Here is a 14,631-nt window from a genome sequence, read left to right as displayed (position 1 = left end):
GGTTCACATCTGCGCAGGTGGTGCCACCTGCAAAAATACCGGCAGCCGCAACCACCCACACAGAGAAATGCGGGACCCTCGGACCGGAGTCATTAATTCTACCCATACTGTAAGGGTAAACAGTAAAACCTATGCCCCCCTCCTCAGTGACAGTGCCTGCACCCACCATACACGTGCTTTACCTATACAGCTCAGTCCTCACAATGGGCGGAGTCAGCCCCTCCCACCACAGCTCTCCTTAGGCGGGCTCCCTGACACCCCTCTGTGGGATATATTTACATGGCGCATGCTGATAAAACTATAAGAAAAGCGGGTTGTGTATATAGGAGGGCAGACACGGGCTGAATATCAGCAGAGAGGAAACACCTAGAACGTTATCAGCTCCGTCTACACACACCTCCCTCCCTTCCTCCTTCACTATCAGCCTGGGCGCGCCCCCGTATCACATGAACGCCGGACAGCGGCGCTTCTTGGTCACCTGACCGGTCCCGTGACACAAACAGACAGGAGCATTGCCGGGTAGTGATGGCCCTGAACTACGAGTGACAGCTCAACATACACGGGTACCCGGGCTCCTTATTATTACACTGCACAGGCCGAGTCATGGCGGCCACACCGGCTTCACCTCACAGGCCTTAGTAGATAAGCAGAGTGTGACCGTGAGGTGACACGCCGTCATATGTTAGTACATAGCAGTGCACACAGGGATGTCTGATTACTGTGGCTGAGCTCTCCTCTCCTTCTCTTACAGACTGTGCGGACATCGCTCGGAGGATGTTGGAGTCGGTGGTGGCAGATCTGCTCAACAGATTCCTGGGCGATTATGTGGAGAACCTGGACAGGTCCCAGCTGAAGCTGGGGATCTGGGGGGGTAAGATGACACGTCATAGATGATATCCATTGTCGTCATAGTGATTATATCACCCCCCCCCTATCCTCATAATAATATCACCCCCCCATCCTCATAGTGATAATATCACCCCCCCATCCTCATAGTGATAATATCACCCCCCCCCCCCCATCCTCATAGTGATAATATCACCCCCCCCATCCTCATAGTGATAATATCACCCCCCCCCCCATCCTCATAGGGATAATATCACCCCCCCCCTATCCTCATAATAATATCACCCCCCCCATCCTCATAGGGATAATATCACCCCCCCCATCCTCATAGGGATTATATCACCCCCCCCCCCATCCTCATAGGGATTATATCACCCCCCCCATCCTCATAGTGATAATATCACCCCCCCCATCCTCATAGTGATAATATCACCCCCCCCATCCTCATAGTGATAATATCACCCCCCCATCCTCATAGTGATAATATCACCCCCTCCCCATCCTCATAGTGATAATATCACCCCCCCCATCCTCATAGTGATAATATCACCCCCCCCCATCCTCATAGGGATAATATCACCCCCCCCTATCCTCATAATAATATCACCCCCCCCATCCTCATAGGGATAATATCACCCCCCCATCCTCATAGGGATAATATCACCCCCCCCATCCTCATAGGGATAATACCACCCCCCCCATCCTCATAGGGATAATATCACCCCCCCCCCCATCCTCATAGGGATAATATCACCCCCCCCATCCTCATAGGGATTATATCACCCCCCCCATCCTCATAGGGATTATATCACCCCCCCCATCCTCATAGTGATAATATCACCCCCCCCCTCATCCTCATAGGGATAATATCACCCCCCCCCTATCCTCATAGGGATAATATCACCCCCCCCTATCCTCATAGGGATAATATCACCCCCCCCCTCATCCTCATAGGGATAATATCACCCCCCCCTATCCTCATAGGGATAATATCACCCCCCCCCCCTATCCTCATAGGGATAATATCACCCCCCCATCCTCATAGGGATAATATCACCCCCCAGTGGCGTACCTAGAGCATTTTTCACCCGGGGCGGATCCTATATCTGGCACCCCCCCAACTTTAAAATGTAAAAACACCCACAAAAAATTGTAATGTTTTCAAGAATATGTTTTGCACAAATTTCACAGCCCCCCATCACAGTGCCCCTTGCAGTCTGCCCTCCGTCTCTCTAATCACAGTTCCCCCTTTTGCACTCTCTGCCTCCCCTGCACAGTCCTACCTTCAGCATAGATAGATAGCTAATATTAGCATTGTGTTTAAGTTTGAGTAAGAGATTGGAGACTTGCTAAAGGAGATATTCAGAGACTACAGACATGATACAGGAGATGGTCAGAGACTGCAGACATGATACAGGAGATGGTCAGAGACTGCAGACATGATACAAGAGATGGTCAGAGACTGCAGACATGATACAAGAGATGGTCAGAGACTGCAGACATGATACAGGAGATGGTCAGAGACTGCAGACATGATACAGTAGATGGTCAGAGACTGAGGAGATGATACAGTAGATGGTCAGAGACGGCAGACGTGATACAGGAGATGGTCAGAGACTGCAGACATGATGCAGAAGATGGCCAGAGACTGCAGACATGATACAGGAGATGGTCAGAGACTGCAGACATGATACAGGAGATGGTCAGAGACTGAGAACATGATACAGGAGATGGTCAGAGACTGCAGACATGATACAGGAGATGGTCAGAGACTGAGGACATGATACAGTAGATGGTCAGAGACTGCAGACGTGATACAGTAGATGGTCAGAGACTGCAGACGTGATACAGGAGATGGTCAGAGACTGCAGACGTGATACAGGAGATGGTTAGAAACTGCAGACGTGATACAGGAGATGGTCAGAAACTGCAGACGTGATACAGGAGATGGTCAGAGACTGCAGACATGATACAGTAGATGGTCAGAGACTGAGGACATGATACAGTAGATGGTCAGAGACTGAGGACATGATACAGTAGATGGTCAGAGACTGAGGACATGATACAGTAGATGGTCAGAGACGGCAGACGTGATACAGGAGATGGTCAGAGACTGCAGACATGATGCAGAAGATGGCCAGAGACTGCAGACATGATACAGGAGATGGTCAGAGACTGCAGACATGATACAGGAGATGGTCAGAGACTGAGAACATGATACAGGAGATGGTCAGAGACTGCAGACATGATACAGGAGATGGTCAGAGACTGAGGACATGATACAGTAGATGGTCAGAGACTGCAGACGTGATACAGTAGATGGTCAGAGACTGCAGACGTGATACAGGAGATGGTCAGAGACTGCAGACGTGATACAGGAGATGGTTAGAAACTGCAGACGTGATACAGGAGATGGTCAGAGACTGCAGACATGATACAGTAGATGGTCAGAGACTGCAGACATGATACAGTAGATGGTCAGAGACTGAGGACATGATACAGTAGATGGTCAGAGACTGAGGACATGATACAGTAGATGGTCAGAGACGGCAGACGTGATACAGGAGATGGTCAGAGACTGCAGACGTGATACAGGAGATGGTCAGAGACTGCAGACGTGATACAGGAGATGGTTAGAAACTGCAGACGTGATACAGGAGATGGTCAGAGACTGCAGACATGATACAGTAGATGGTCAGAGACTGCAGACATGATACAGTAGATGGTCAGAGACTGAGGACATGATACAGTAGATGGTCAGAGACTGAGGACATGATACAGTAGATGGTCAGAGACGGCAGACGTGATACAGGAGATGGTCAGAGACTGCAGACATGATGCAGAAGATGGCCAGAGACTGCAGACATGATACAGGAGATGGTCAGAGACTGCAGACATGATACAGGAGATGGTCAGAGACTGAGAACATGATACAGGAGATGGTCAGAGACTGCAGACATGATACAGGAGATGGTCAGAGACTGAGGACATGATACAGTAGATGGTCAGAGACTGCAGACGTGATACAGTAGATGGTCAGAGACTGCAGACGTGATACAGGAGATGGTCAGAGACTGCAGACGTGATACAGGAGATGGTTAGAAACTGCAGACGTGATACAGGAGATGGTCAGAAACTGCAGACGTGATACAGGAGATGGTCAGAGACTGCAGACATGATACAGTAGATGGTCAGAGACTGAGGACATGATACAGTAGATGGTCAGAGACTGAGGACATGATACAGTAGATGGTCAGAGACTGAGGACATGATACAGTAGATGGTCAGAGACGGCAGACGTGATACAGGAGATGGTCAGAGACTGCAGACATGATGCAGAAGATGGCCAGAGACTGCAGACATGATACAGGAGATGGTCAGAGACTGCAGACATGATACAGGAGATGGTCAGAGACTGAGAACATGATACAGGAGATGGTCAGAGACTGCAGACATGATACAGGAGATGGTCAGAGACTGAGGACATGATACAGTAGATGGTCAGAGACTGCAGACGTGATACAGTAGATGGTCAGAGACTGCAGACGTGATACAGGAGATGGTCAGAGACTGCAGACGTGATACAGGAGATGGTTAGAAACTGCAGACGTGATACAGGAGATGGTCAGAAACTGCAGACGTGATACAGGAGATGGTCAGAGACTGCAGACATGATACAGTAGATGGTCAGAGACTGAGGACATGATACAGTAGATGGTCAGAGACTGAGGACATGATACAGTAGATGGTCAGAGACTGAGGACATGATACAGTAGATGGTCAGAGACGGCAGACGTGATACAGGAGATGGTCAGAGACTGCAGACATGATGCAGAAGATGGCCAGAGACTGCAGACATGATACAGGAGATGGTCAGAGACTGCAGACATGATACAGGAGATGGTCAGAGACTGCAGACATGATACAGGAGATGGTCAGAGACTGCAGACATGATACAGGAGATGGTCAGAGACTGAAGACATGATACAGTAGATGGTCAGAGACTGAAGACATGATACAGTAGATGGTCAGAGACTGAGGACATGATACAGTAGATGGTCAGAGACAGCAGACCTGATACAGGAGATGGTCAGAGACAGCAGACCTGATACAGGAGATGGTCAGAGACAGCAGACATGATACAGGATATGGTCAGAGACTGCAGACATGATACAGTAGCTGGTCAGAGACTGAAGACATGATACAGGAGATGGTCAGAGACTGAGGACATGATAGAAGAGCACTAGGGGGGCCGGAGAGCACAGACGACGCAGAGAGCACTGGAGGAGCTCAAGGGCACGGGGGGGGGGGGGGGTGACTGGAGAGAATTAAGAGGGGGTTTGGAAAGCATTGTAGGGGGGTTGGAAGGTGCAGGGGGTGGAGAGCACTGGGGGGGACAGGGAGCACTTGTGGGGCGAGCAGGGAAAACCAGGGGGGTGGAGAGCACTGGGGGGGGGGGGCAGGGAGCACTTGGGGGGGTGGGCAGGGAAAATCAGGGGGGTGGAGAGCATTGGGGGGACAGGGAGCACTTGGGGAGCTGGCAGGGAAAATCAGGGGGGGTGGAGAGCACTGGGGGGGCAGGGAACACTTGGGGGGGTGGGCAGGGAAAATCAGGGGGGTGGAGAGCACTGGGGGGGACAGGGAGCACTGGGGGGGCGGGCAGGGAAAACCAGGGGGGTGGAGATCACTGAGGGGGGGGATTAGGAGCACTGGAGGGGGTTAAGAACACTGGGGGGGCCAGCAAAAGAAGTTGTATAGGAGGGGGATGGGTCAGCTGCATATAGATGAATTGATCTTTCCCTATTCTTCCTGCAGGAGGGAGAGGAGGAGAATCAGTTATTCAGCAGGCAGCTGCAGGAAGAATAGAGAAAGATGAATTCCTCTATATGCAGCAGCCCCATCCCCCTCCTATCCAGCGCACACACTTGGGCAATGGGCACTCACCTTCTTCCCGCCGAGGCTCCGCCCCCTTCCTCCCGCCGAGGCTCCGCCCCCTTCCTCCCGCCGAGGCTCCACCCCTTATCCATGCCACCGCTCCGCCCCCTTATTCCCGCCACGGATCCGCCCCCCGCTAGCAGCACGGACTGAAGGAGCTGCCACTGCAGCTGCCTTCACACTGCGGGATCTGTCTGAACACACCGGGCATGACACCGGCTGACACCCCCCAGTGAGTGGCACCCGGGGCGGGCCCCCCCCCCCCCATTGGTACGCCACTGTCGCCACCCCATCCTCATAGTGATAATATCACCCCCCCCCCATCCTCATAGTGATAATATCACCCCCCCCCCATCCTCATAGTGATAATATCACCCCCCCCATCCTCCTAGTGATAATATCACCCCCCCCCCATCCTCATAGTGATAATATCACCCCCCCGCATCCTCATAGTGATAATATCACCCCCCCCCCCGCATCCTCATAGTGATAATATCACCCCCCCCCATCCTCATAGTGATAATATCACCCCCCCCCATCCTCATAGTGATAATATCACCCCCCCCCATCCTCATAGTGATAATATCACCCCCCCCCCCATCTTCATAGTGATAATATCACCCCCCCATCCTCATAGTGATAATATCACCCCCCCATACTCATAGTGATAATATCACCCCCCCATCCTCATAGTGATAATATCACCCCCCCCCATCCTCATGGTGATAATATCACCCCCCCCCCATCCTCATAGTGATAATATCACCCCCCCATCCTCATAGTGATATCACCCCCCCATCCTCATAGTGATAATATCACCCCCCCCATCCTCATAGTGATATCACCCCCCCCCCATCCTCATAGTGATAATATTACCCCCCCCCTATTCTCATAGTGATAATATCACCCCCCCCCCCATTCTCATAGTGATAATATCACCCCCCCCCCATTCTCATAGTGATAATATCACCCCTCCCCCCCATTTTCATAGTGATAATATCACCCCCCCCCCCATCTTCATAGTGATAATATCACCCCCCCCCATCCTCATAGTGATAATATCACCCCCCCCCATCCTCATAGTGATAATATCACCCCCCCCATTCTCATAGTGATAATATCACCCCCCCCATCCTCATAGTGATAATATCACCCCCCCCCCATCCTCATAGTGATAATATCACCCCCCCCCATCCTCATAGTGATAGTGATATCCCCCCCCCCATCCTCATAGTGATAATATGACCCCCCCATCCTCATAGTGATAATATGACCCCCCCCATCCTCATAGTGATAATATCACCCCCCCCCATCCTCATAGTGATAATATCACCCCCCCCCATCCTCATAGTGATAATATCACCCCCCCCCCATCCTCATAGTGATAATATCACCCCCCCCCCCATTCTCATAGTGATAATATCACCCCCCCCCCATTCTCATAGTGATAATATCACCCCCCCCCCCATCCTCATAGTGATAATATCACCCCCCCATCCTCATAGTGATAATATCACCCCCCCCCATCCTCATAGTGATAATATCACCCCCCCCCATTCTCATAGTGATAATATCACCCCCCCCATCCTCATAGTGATAATATCACCCCCCCCCCCCCATCCTCATAGTGATAGTGATAATATGACCCCCCCCATCCTCATAGTGATAATATGACCCCCCCCATCCTCATAGTGATAATATCACCCCCCCCCATCCTCATAGTGATAATATCACCCCCCCCCCCCCCCCATCCTCATAGTGATAATATCACCCCCCCCATCCTCATAGTGATAATATAACCCCCCCCCCCCCCCCCCCCCATCCTCATTCTGCAATGACATTGGCCATGCCTTCTTCTGTTGCCCTGTATGGAGGGTATAAAACCTTGTTGATCATACTGAATAATTCTTCTTAGGCCTCATTCACATGGGTGCGGTGCAGCGTGTGTGCCCTGTGTTTTGCCTGTATGGAGATGCTCAGTTAATCCCATTCATTTCAACTGGGACACAACAGCTGCACCTACACAGACGCTGTGCCCAGTTTGACAGACGTGTGGGTGCATGAGGCCCCGACGCACACTGGCAACCTAACACCTGAACTTTTTTCCTCCATTAGTCATTACTAAAGATGGGCTCGGGCGTGTTGGAGTTGCCATGTGCCTGATCCCGCCAATAAGCCAACTCTGCACTCCGCTAATCACAGGCAATGACACCTTTCAGATCGGGAAATGTCTCAGTTCTTGTAATTAGCTGAGTGCTGTGTCTGCTTCCTAGCGGGATCGGGTACATGGCACTCCCAACACACCCGAGCCCATCTCTACTTATTACCTCTTGTTTCACTCACACCTCTCTTTTAGGTAGCATTCACAGCGTTTTAAATTGCGGGCAGATTTGCCGCTATTCTGCCCACGATTTTAACACTCCGAGATGTGAATGACAAATTGCAGAACACACCTTTGAGATGCCATTTATTTGAATGTCACCTAAAACGTTTTCCCTCTTAGATTGTGAAAGTGCTGCGTAAACTGTTGGCGCTATATAATAATAATAAAACCGCAGTGCGGTTCTGCCGAACAATAGTTAACGATGCAACCCGCATTGCGTGACGCTTGTCGCCCAAATTTAGTTTCAGAGCTACTTTTGGTGACATGCTTCACGCGATGCGGGTTGCCACGATTGTAGAGCGATTTATCGCGAAAGACTGACATGGCAATCTTAAATGTGCATTCTGTGATTTGTCATTTACACCTCGGCGCTTTGAAATCGCCGACAGAATCGTGGCAAGTCTACAAGTACATGGTACAGCAGGCACATATCAGGAATATGAAGTGTTGGGGTAACCAACGCTTTAAGCTTTGGCAATAAATCATGGAAGCCAATTGGTTTCCTTGCAGAGATGAACCAGATTTTGCACTCTCCAGTTTTAGTAAATAACCCCCATTATTTTGAATAACGCGAGTTCTCATCTATGCGACTCAGCATGGTGTGAATTTGGAAAAGGTTCTTGTGCGACTTTGGTGTGATTTACAGTGCAACTTGGCCCAATAGAATATGAAATGTCGCCCCAAGGTCACACTTCATATTCGCACTGTAAATCTCATCACAGCAGTGTAAACCGAGCCTAAGGCTGTATTCAGACCTCAGCATTTTGAAGAAAAGGCAGGTAGGTGGCATGTGAGGTATCGCTGCAATCATATGAGCGAGAGCAATAATTCCAGCGCTAGACCTCCTCTGTGACTCTAAACTGGTAATCTGTAAAACATTGTAAATCCTTGCCTATGCCTAATTTAGGGCCTCAAGGAATGAGGGAAATAGGCTGTCAATACTTCAGGATTGATCGATTTTCAAATGTATACCATAGTAAGTAGGCTCTATAACTTTTACACAGACTAAATAATATACACTGATTTGGGTTATTTTCACCAAAGAAAATTTTATAACTGAAACTAAGAATGTTTTTTTTTTTTTTTGCCATTTTGTTTATATAGCAAAGAACAAACCCATTAGTGATCAAATACAAAAATGCCCTGGTCATGAAGGGGGTATAATCCTCCAGAGGTCAAGTGGTTAAGTAAAAAAAAAATAAAAAACCTGCCTTTAGCACCACTTTAAGAGCCAACATCGAGGAGGCTTGGATCTGACATAGCGTTTCTCCTAATACCCCCCTTCCCTTAACCACTTCCCTACCAGCATATAGGGAAATGATGCCGGCTGGAATGTCTCCTCCCTCCGAGTGGACATCACATGATGTCCACCCGTTCTTGCCACTCTCCCGCGCCCCCGGGGGCGTGCAATCGGGAATGAGGCATGTCCCTCAGGACACAGCCCATCCCTGATCAGTGTAAAAACGAGAGCAAATCAAATAAAAATGGCTCTTTACCATGTGACCAGCTGCATCCAATCACAGCTGGCCACATGCACTGTCCTTGTGCATGCCCCCAGGGGCACGCAGAGTGGCGATTGGGGATGGAGAGTGTCACTCTGACACAGCCCATCCCAAATCAGGGTAAAGAGCCAATGAAATTGGCTATTAACCACGTGACCGGCTCTATCCAGTCACACCCGGTAAACAAGCCACGGTAACTAGCTGTTCCCGGGCTCTCCTCTGCACACCGATCCTGTGTGAGGTGGAGATTGCGGTAACAGCTAGTTACCGCTTACAGTGCACACCAAAACACACTGATTGCCCATCAATAAAGAGTACCTCTCTGCAGCCCATCAGAGTACCCGTGTACCTCTCTGCAGCCCATGCCACATAGATTATGTGTTGGTGTGTTTGCTTTACAAAATGGCATAATTTTGTGGACATTTTCATTGTCCTAGTGCTCTAGAACCTTCAAAAGTGTGATAGATTGTAATGAAAATGATGTGTGTAATTTATGCTCCTAGAACACCTGAAGGTGCTACTTGGATGTTAGGCCTCTGTATGTGGCCAGGCTGTGTAAAAGTCTCACACATGTGGTATCGCCATACTCCGGAGGAGTAGCAGAATGTATTTTGGGGTGTAATTGTTGCTATGTGTTAGAAATATCTTATAAATTGACAACTTTGTGTAAATATGCCTCGTAGAATATACGTTGGGGGTAATTTGATTGTCCTGGTGCTCCAGGGCCTTCAAAACTGTGTTAGGTCATTAGGAAATTATGTGTAATTTATGCTCCTAGAACACTGTTGGTGCTCCTTGCATGTTGGGCCTCTGTATGTGGCCAGGCTGTGTAAAAGTCTCACACGTGGTATTGCCATACTCAGGTGGAGTAGCAGAATGTATTTTGGGGTGTAATTGCAAGTATGCATATACTGTGTGTGAGTAATAACTTGTTATTATGACAATTTTGTGTTAATTTTATTTTTTTCTTCATTTTCCCAAGAATTGTGGGAAAAAATTACAACTTCAAAAAACTCACAATGCCTCTTATTAAAACCCTGGAATGTCTACTTTTCAAAAAGGGGTCTTTTTGAGGGGTATTTGTACTGTCCTGGCATTTCAGGGCCTCAAGAAATTAGAGAGGCCGTTGGTACATCAGGTGGGATCAATTTTCAATGTTTGGCACCATAGCTTGTAGACTCTATAACTCGCACAGACTAAATAATTTCCAATAATTTGGGTAATTTTTACCAAAGATATATAGCAGTATAAATTCAAGTAAAAAAATATTTTATTTTCAAAATGTTATGATAAAAACTAAAACAAAAAATGGAATGGCCTCGCTTCCGGTCCAGGGTGGAAGTAAACAAATTTTTTTCTTTTTTTCCTTTATCTTTTTTTAAAGGTAAAGGAGAGATTTGGGGTCTTTTTGACCCCAGATTTCTCCATAAAGAGAATCTGTAATTTAAAAAAAAAAAAGGATCAATGTAAAATAGGAACAAAAAAAAAAAATGAAGTGCCCCCACCCCTCCGTGCTTGCTCTGTACATGCTGTTCACACCACACATGTGAGGTATTACCGCATATGTTAGCGAAAGAGCAATAAATCTAGCGCAAGTCCTCCTATGTAACTCTAAACAGGTAACCTGTAAAGGTGTTTAATGCGTCGCTTGGAATTTTTTAAGTACCGTACTTTCCCACCCTTTCATGAGCGTGCGCAATTTTAAAGTTTGATATTATTGGTATCTATTTACTTGGCGTAATATTATTTTTTACATTTTACAAAAAAAGTTGGGGTATTTATTGTGTTTTTATTTCTTAATTCATTAAAGTGTTTTTTTTTCCCCCAAAAAAAAAAAAAAAATTGCGTTTGAAAAACCACTGCACAAATACCGTGTGATATAAAACATTTGGAAAGATCACTATTATATTCCCTGGGGTCTCTGCTAAAAAAAAAAATGTGTAAGGTTTGGGTTTTACAGTATAAGTAATTTTTTAGCAAAAAATACTGATTTAAACTTGTAAACAAAAAGTGCCAGAAAAAGCCCGGTCACTCCGCACACTTTGTAAGCACTGTGTACAGTACTCCTAGACCCCCATTGTTTAGTGCCATCAACTATAGTGGATAGGCCAAGCTGTACTTCATAAAGGCTTCTCCGCTCAGAGGTACTTCTCATGGGACAGGGGAACTGTCACACTCAGCACAGTGCCTGGAATAGGAGCCTGGCTTTTCTTATGCCCCTTATATGTCAGGAAAATCCCATGAGGTCCCACTTCCCAGGACTGACCTCAGTACAGCATGCCACCCATCTTATCAGTAAGTGATTGGGGGAGTTTTTAGGTGGGACTTCTGATAATTGGGGACTTTTTTTAGTTTGCCTGGTGATTTGGCTGAGGGGCACTGATAACATTCTTAGGTGCACCTATATTTCTATTTAGGTATATAGAAGTAAAAGCTCTGCTTTAGAAAAAACATCACAAGATGCTTATTAACCACTTCCATACCGGGCCACTCCGCTCCTACATGTAAAAATCATAATTTTTTTTTTTGATAGAAATTTACTCAGAATCCCCAAACATATATATATATTTTTAGCAGAGACCCTAGGGAATAAAATGGCATTGCAACTTTTTATGTCACATGGTGTTTGCGCAAATATTTTTCAAACATGATTTTTTAAAAAAAAAAAAAACAGTTTTAAGAATTAAAAAAAAAAAAATAAAACACTAAGTTAGCACAATTTTTTTTTTATAATGTGAAAGATGATGTTAATTATACCTAAAATGTCACGCTTTAAAATTGCGCACACTCGTGGAATGACACCAAAATTCGGTACCTAAAAAATCTCCATAGGCAACGCTTTAAATTTTTTTACAGGTTACCAGTTTAGAGTTACAGATGTGGCCGCGACCTACGCTTGCGTTTGCTTCTGCGTGCGAGCACCCAGGGACAGGGGCACTTTAATTTTTTATTTTTTTTTTTCTTATTGTATATTTTATTTTTTTTATTTTTACACGTTTCTTTAATTTTTTTTTTTTTTGATCACTTTTATTCCTATTATAAGGAATGTAAACATCCCTTATAATATGAATAGTGAATGATGACAGGTCCTCTTTATGGGGAGATCAGGGGTCAATAAGACCTCAGATCTCTCCTACAGACTGGAAAGCCTAAAATAAAAAAAAAAGATCTTGGCTATAGAGCCGAGATCTTGGCAGTATTGACAACTGCCAGGTCGACTGTGACGTCATCACATGCCTGGGCCTCCGGGAGTGATAGAGACTGTCGGGGACCATCTAGTCATCGGCAGTCTCTATGGTGTACTTCCGACGGCAGCCAATTACTTCTCCGGGTTGCTGATCGCACGGGCAAGCCAGTAGGAGCGCGGGGGAGGTGTCCCCTCCTGCCGCCTGTAAGAACTTGGCTTAACACCCACTATTATTAATCTTATGGTGCAGGGAATCGCCGGCGGAAAAAAATTCCAGCAGCTGCAGGCATCATTCAGATATTCCCACCTATAGCCCATGGCGTCCTATGACGTACTGTGGTATGGAAGTGGTTAATAACCTTTTAGCCAGCTAGGCTTCCTCTTTGTCCTAATGTGATTTTTATTTTACAAGATTCTTATTTTCATATAAAGTAATTTAACTTGCCTGCCTTGTCTGATCAAAATGAAATACACCCCCCCCCCCCCCAAATGGGGATTTAATGCACATGTGCGACTCCAACTGGAGTGTTGTTCTTTGCCTACATACTGTGTGCTAAAAGATGACCTTCTTTCCCCTAAGTGTGTTGATAGCCAGTAGTCTTCATCTTTCAGCATCAATATAATTTTATGCACAATAGAATTCGTATTGTTTGTTTCAAGCTCATCTCCTGGCAAATAATAAACCCACTTAGCAGCCCCCCAAAACCCCCCATGCACAGTTTTTTTTTTTTAAATATTTAAAGAAAGATACATTATATTCACCTAAGTCTATTGTCTGGGTCCCTTGCTGACGCTATTTCCTGGTGGTGCTGCAGATATACCCATGCCGGTCATTTTACTACATTCCCCTTACATTGACAACTCTGCTGCAGACTCCTCTTCTGAATCCTGAAAGTACATTGTCCGCTGCTGGGTTAGCCAATAGGAAATGTTCACTTCGTGCAGGCAATGACATGAGCACCCAAATAAGGACCCTGCCCTCTGTAAACAGAGGAAGAGAGGAAACCCAGGCTACTTTTACACTAGCCTGTATGGTAAAATGCAGCTTTTTACCATGCAGGCTAGTGCAGTGCGTTACTTTTACAGACAATTGCGTAGTCGTGTGATGCTGTACCCAAATTAAATTTGTCTTTTTTTTTCCCCCCACAAATAGAGCTTTCTTTTGGTGGTATTTGATCACCTGTGCGATTTTAAATTTTTGAAAAAGAGAGCGAAAATTTTGAAAAAAAAAAAACAATATTTTTAAAATTCTGATATATATAACATTCCCCCCAAAAATTTACAAATCAAACTTTTTTAAACATTTTAGACCAATTTGTTTTCTGCTACAAAAAATCTAAACGCAGCAGGAGAGAGCCTCTGGCAGCGCGCGCGCCGCCGAGACATCAGGGAATCCAGCGACGTAGGTCTACGTCACCAGACCCGGGGCTGCCACCTCCCTGCAGTAGCAGCAACGTGAGTGGTCATAAGTGGTTAAATGAGTAAAAAAAGGGCTTTTTTTGGGGGGGGGGGGGTGGTTAGGGTGATATAGGGGGAGCACAGAAATCACCTTTTAAAGCGACTGTTGTCACTTTAAAATGCTTGTGGGGACAGAGTTGTTTCCACTATGAGCTGCAACTTGCTTGTGATGTTGGTTAAAAAAGGACTTTTTGGCAGGTGTGTATGTTTCCTGTGTTTATGAAGGATGAGAGTCACTGTTTAATCCAGGGGTGGGGAACCTTTTTTCTGCCAAGGGCCATTTGGGTATTTATAAAATCATTCGGGGGCTGTTCAAAATT

At 46.6% G+C, this 14,631-nt stretch overlaps 1 protein-coding gene across 5 annotated transcripts in view; it reads left to right on the top strand.

Annotated features, from left to right (window-relative positions):
* The first annotated feature begins 382 nt into the window (after positions 1-382).
* Positions 383-14,631, top strand: part of VPS13C (vacuolar protein sorting 13 homolog C) — a 555,353-nt gene continuing 541,104 nt past the window's right edge. For 2 of the 5 annotated variants that reach the window (XM_082257056.1, XM_082257055.1), the window contains exons 1-2: positions 386-563; positions 752-871. In XM_082257056.1, coding sequence (XP_082113182.1) covers positions 775-871 — 97 coding nt within the window. In that variant the 5' untranslated portion in view covers positions 386-563; positions 752-774. Of the gene's footprint in view, positions 564-751; positions 872-14,631 lie in introns of all 5 variants that reach the window. The other 3 variants (XM_082257059.1, XM_082257058.1, XM_082257057.1) reach the window with 3 other exon arrangements.

The sequence above is a fragment of the Pelophylax lessonae genome, assembly GCF_965119305.1.
Source record: "Pelophylax lessonae genome assembly, chromosome: 4".
Lineage (NCBI taxonomy): Eukaryota > Metazoa > Chordata > Amphibia > Anura > Ranidae > Pelophylax > Pelophylax lessonae.
The sequence above is the reverse complement of the archived record's forward strand: the minus strand, read 5'-3'. Positions and strand labels throughout refer to the sequence as shown.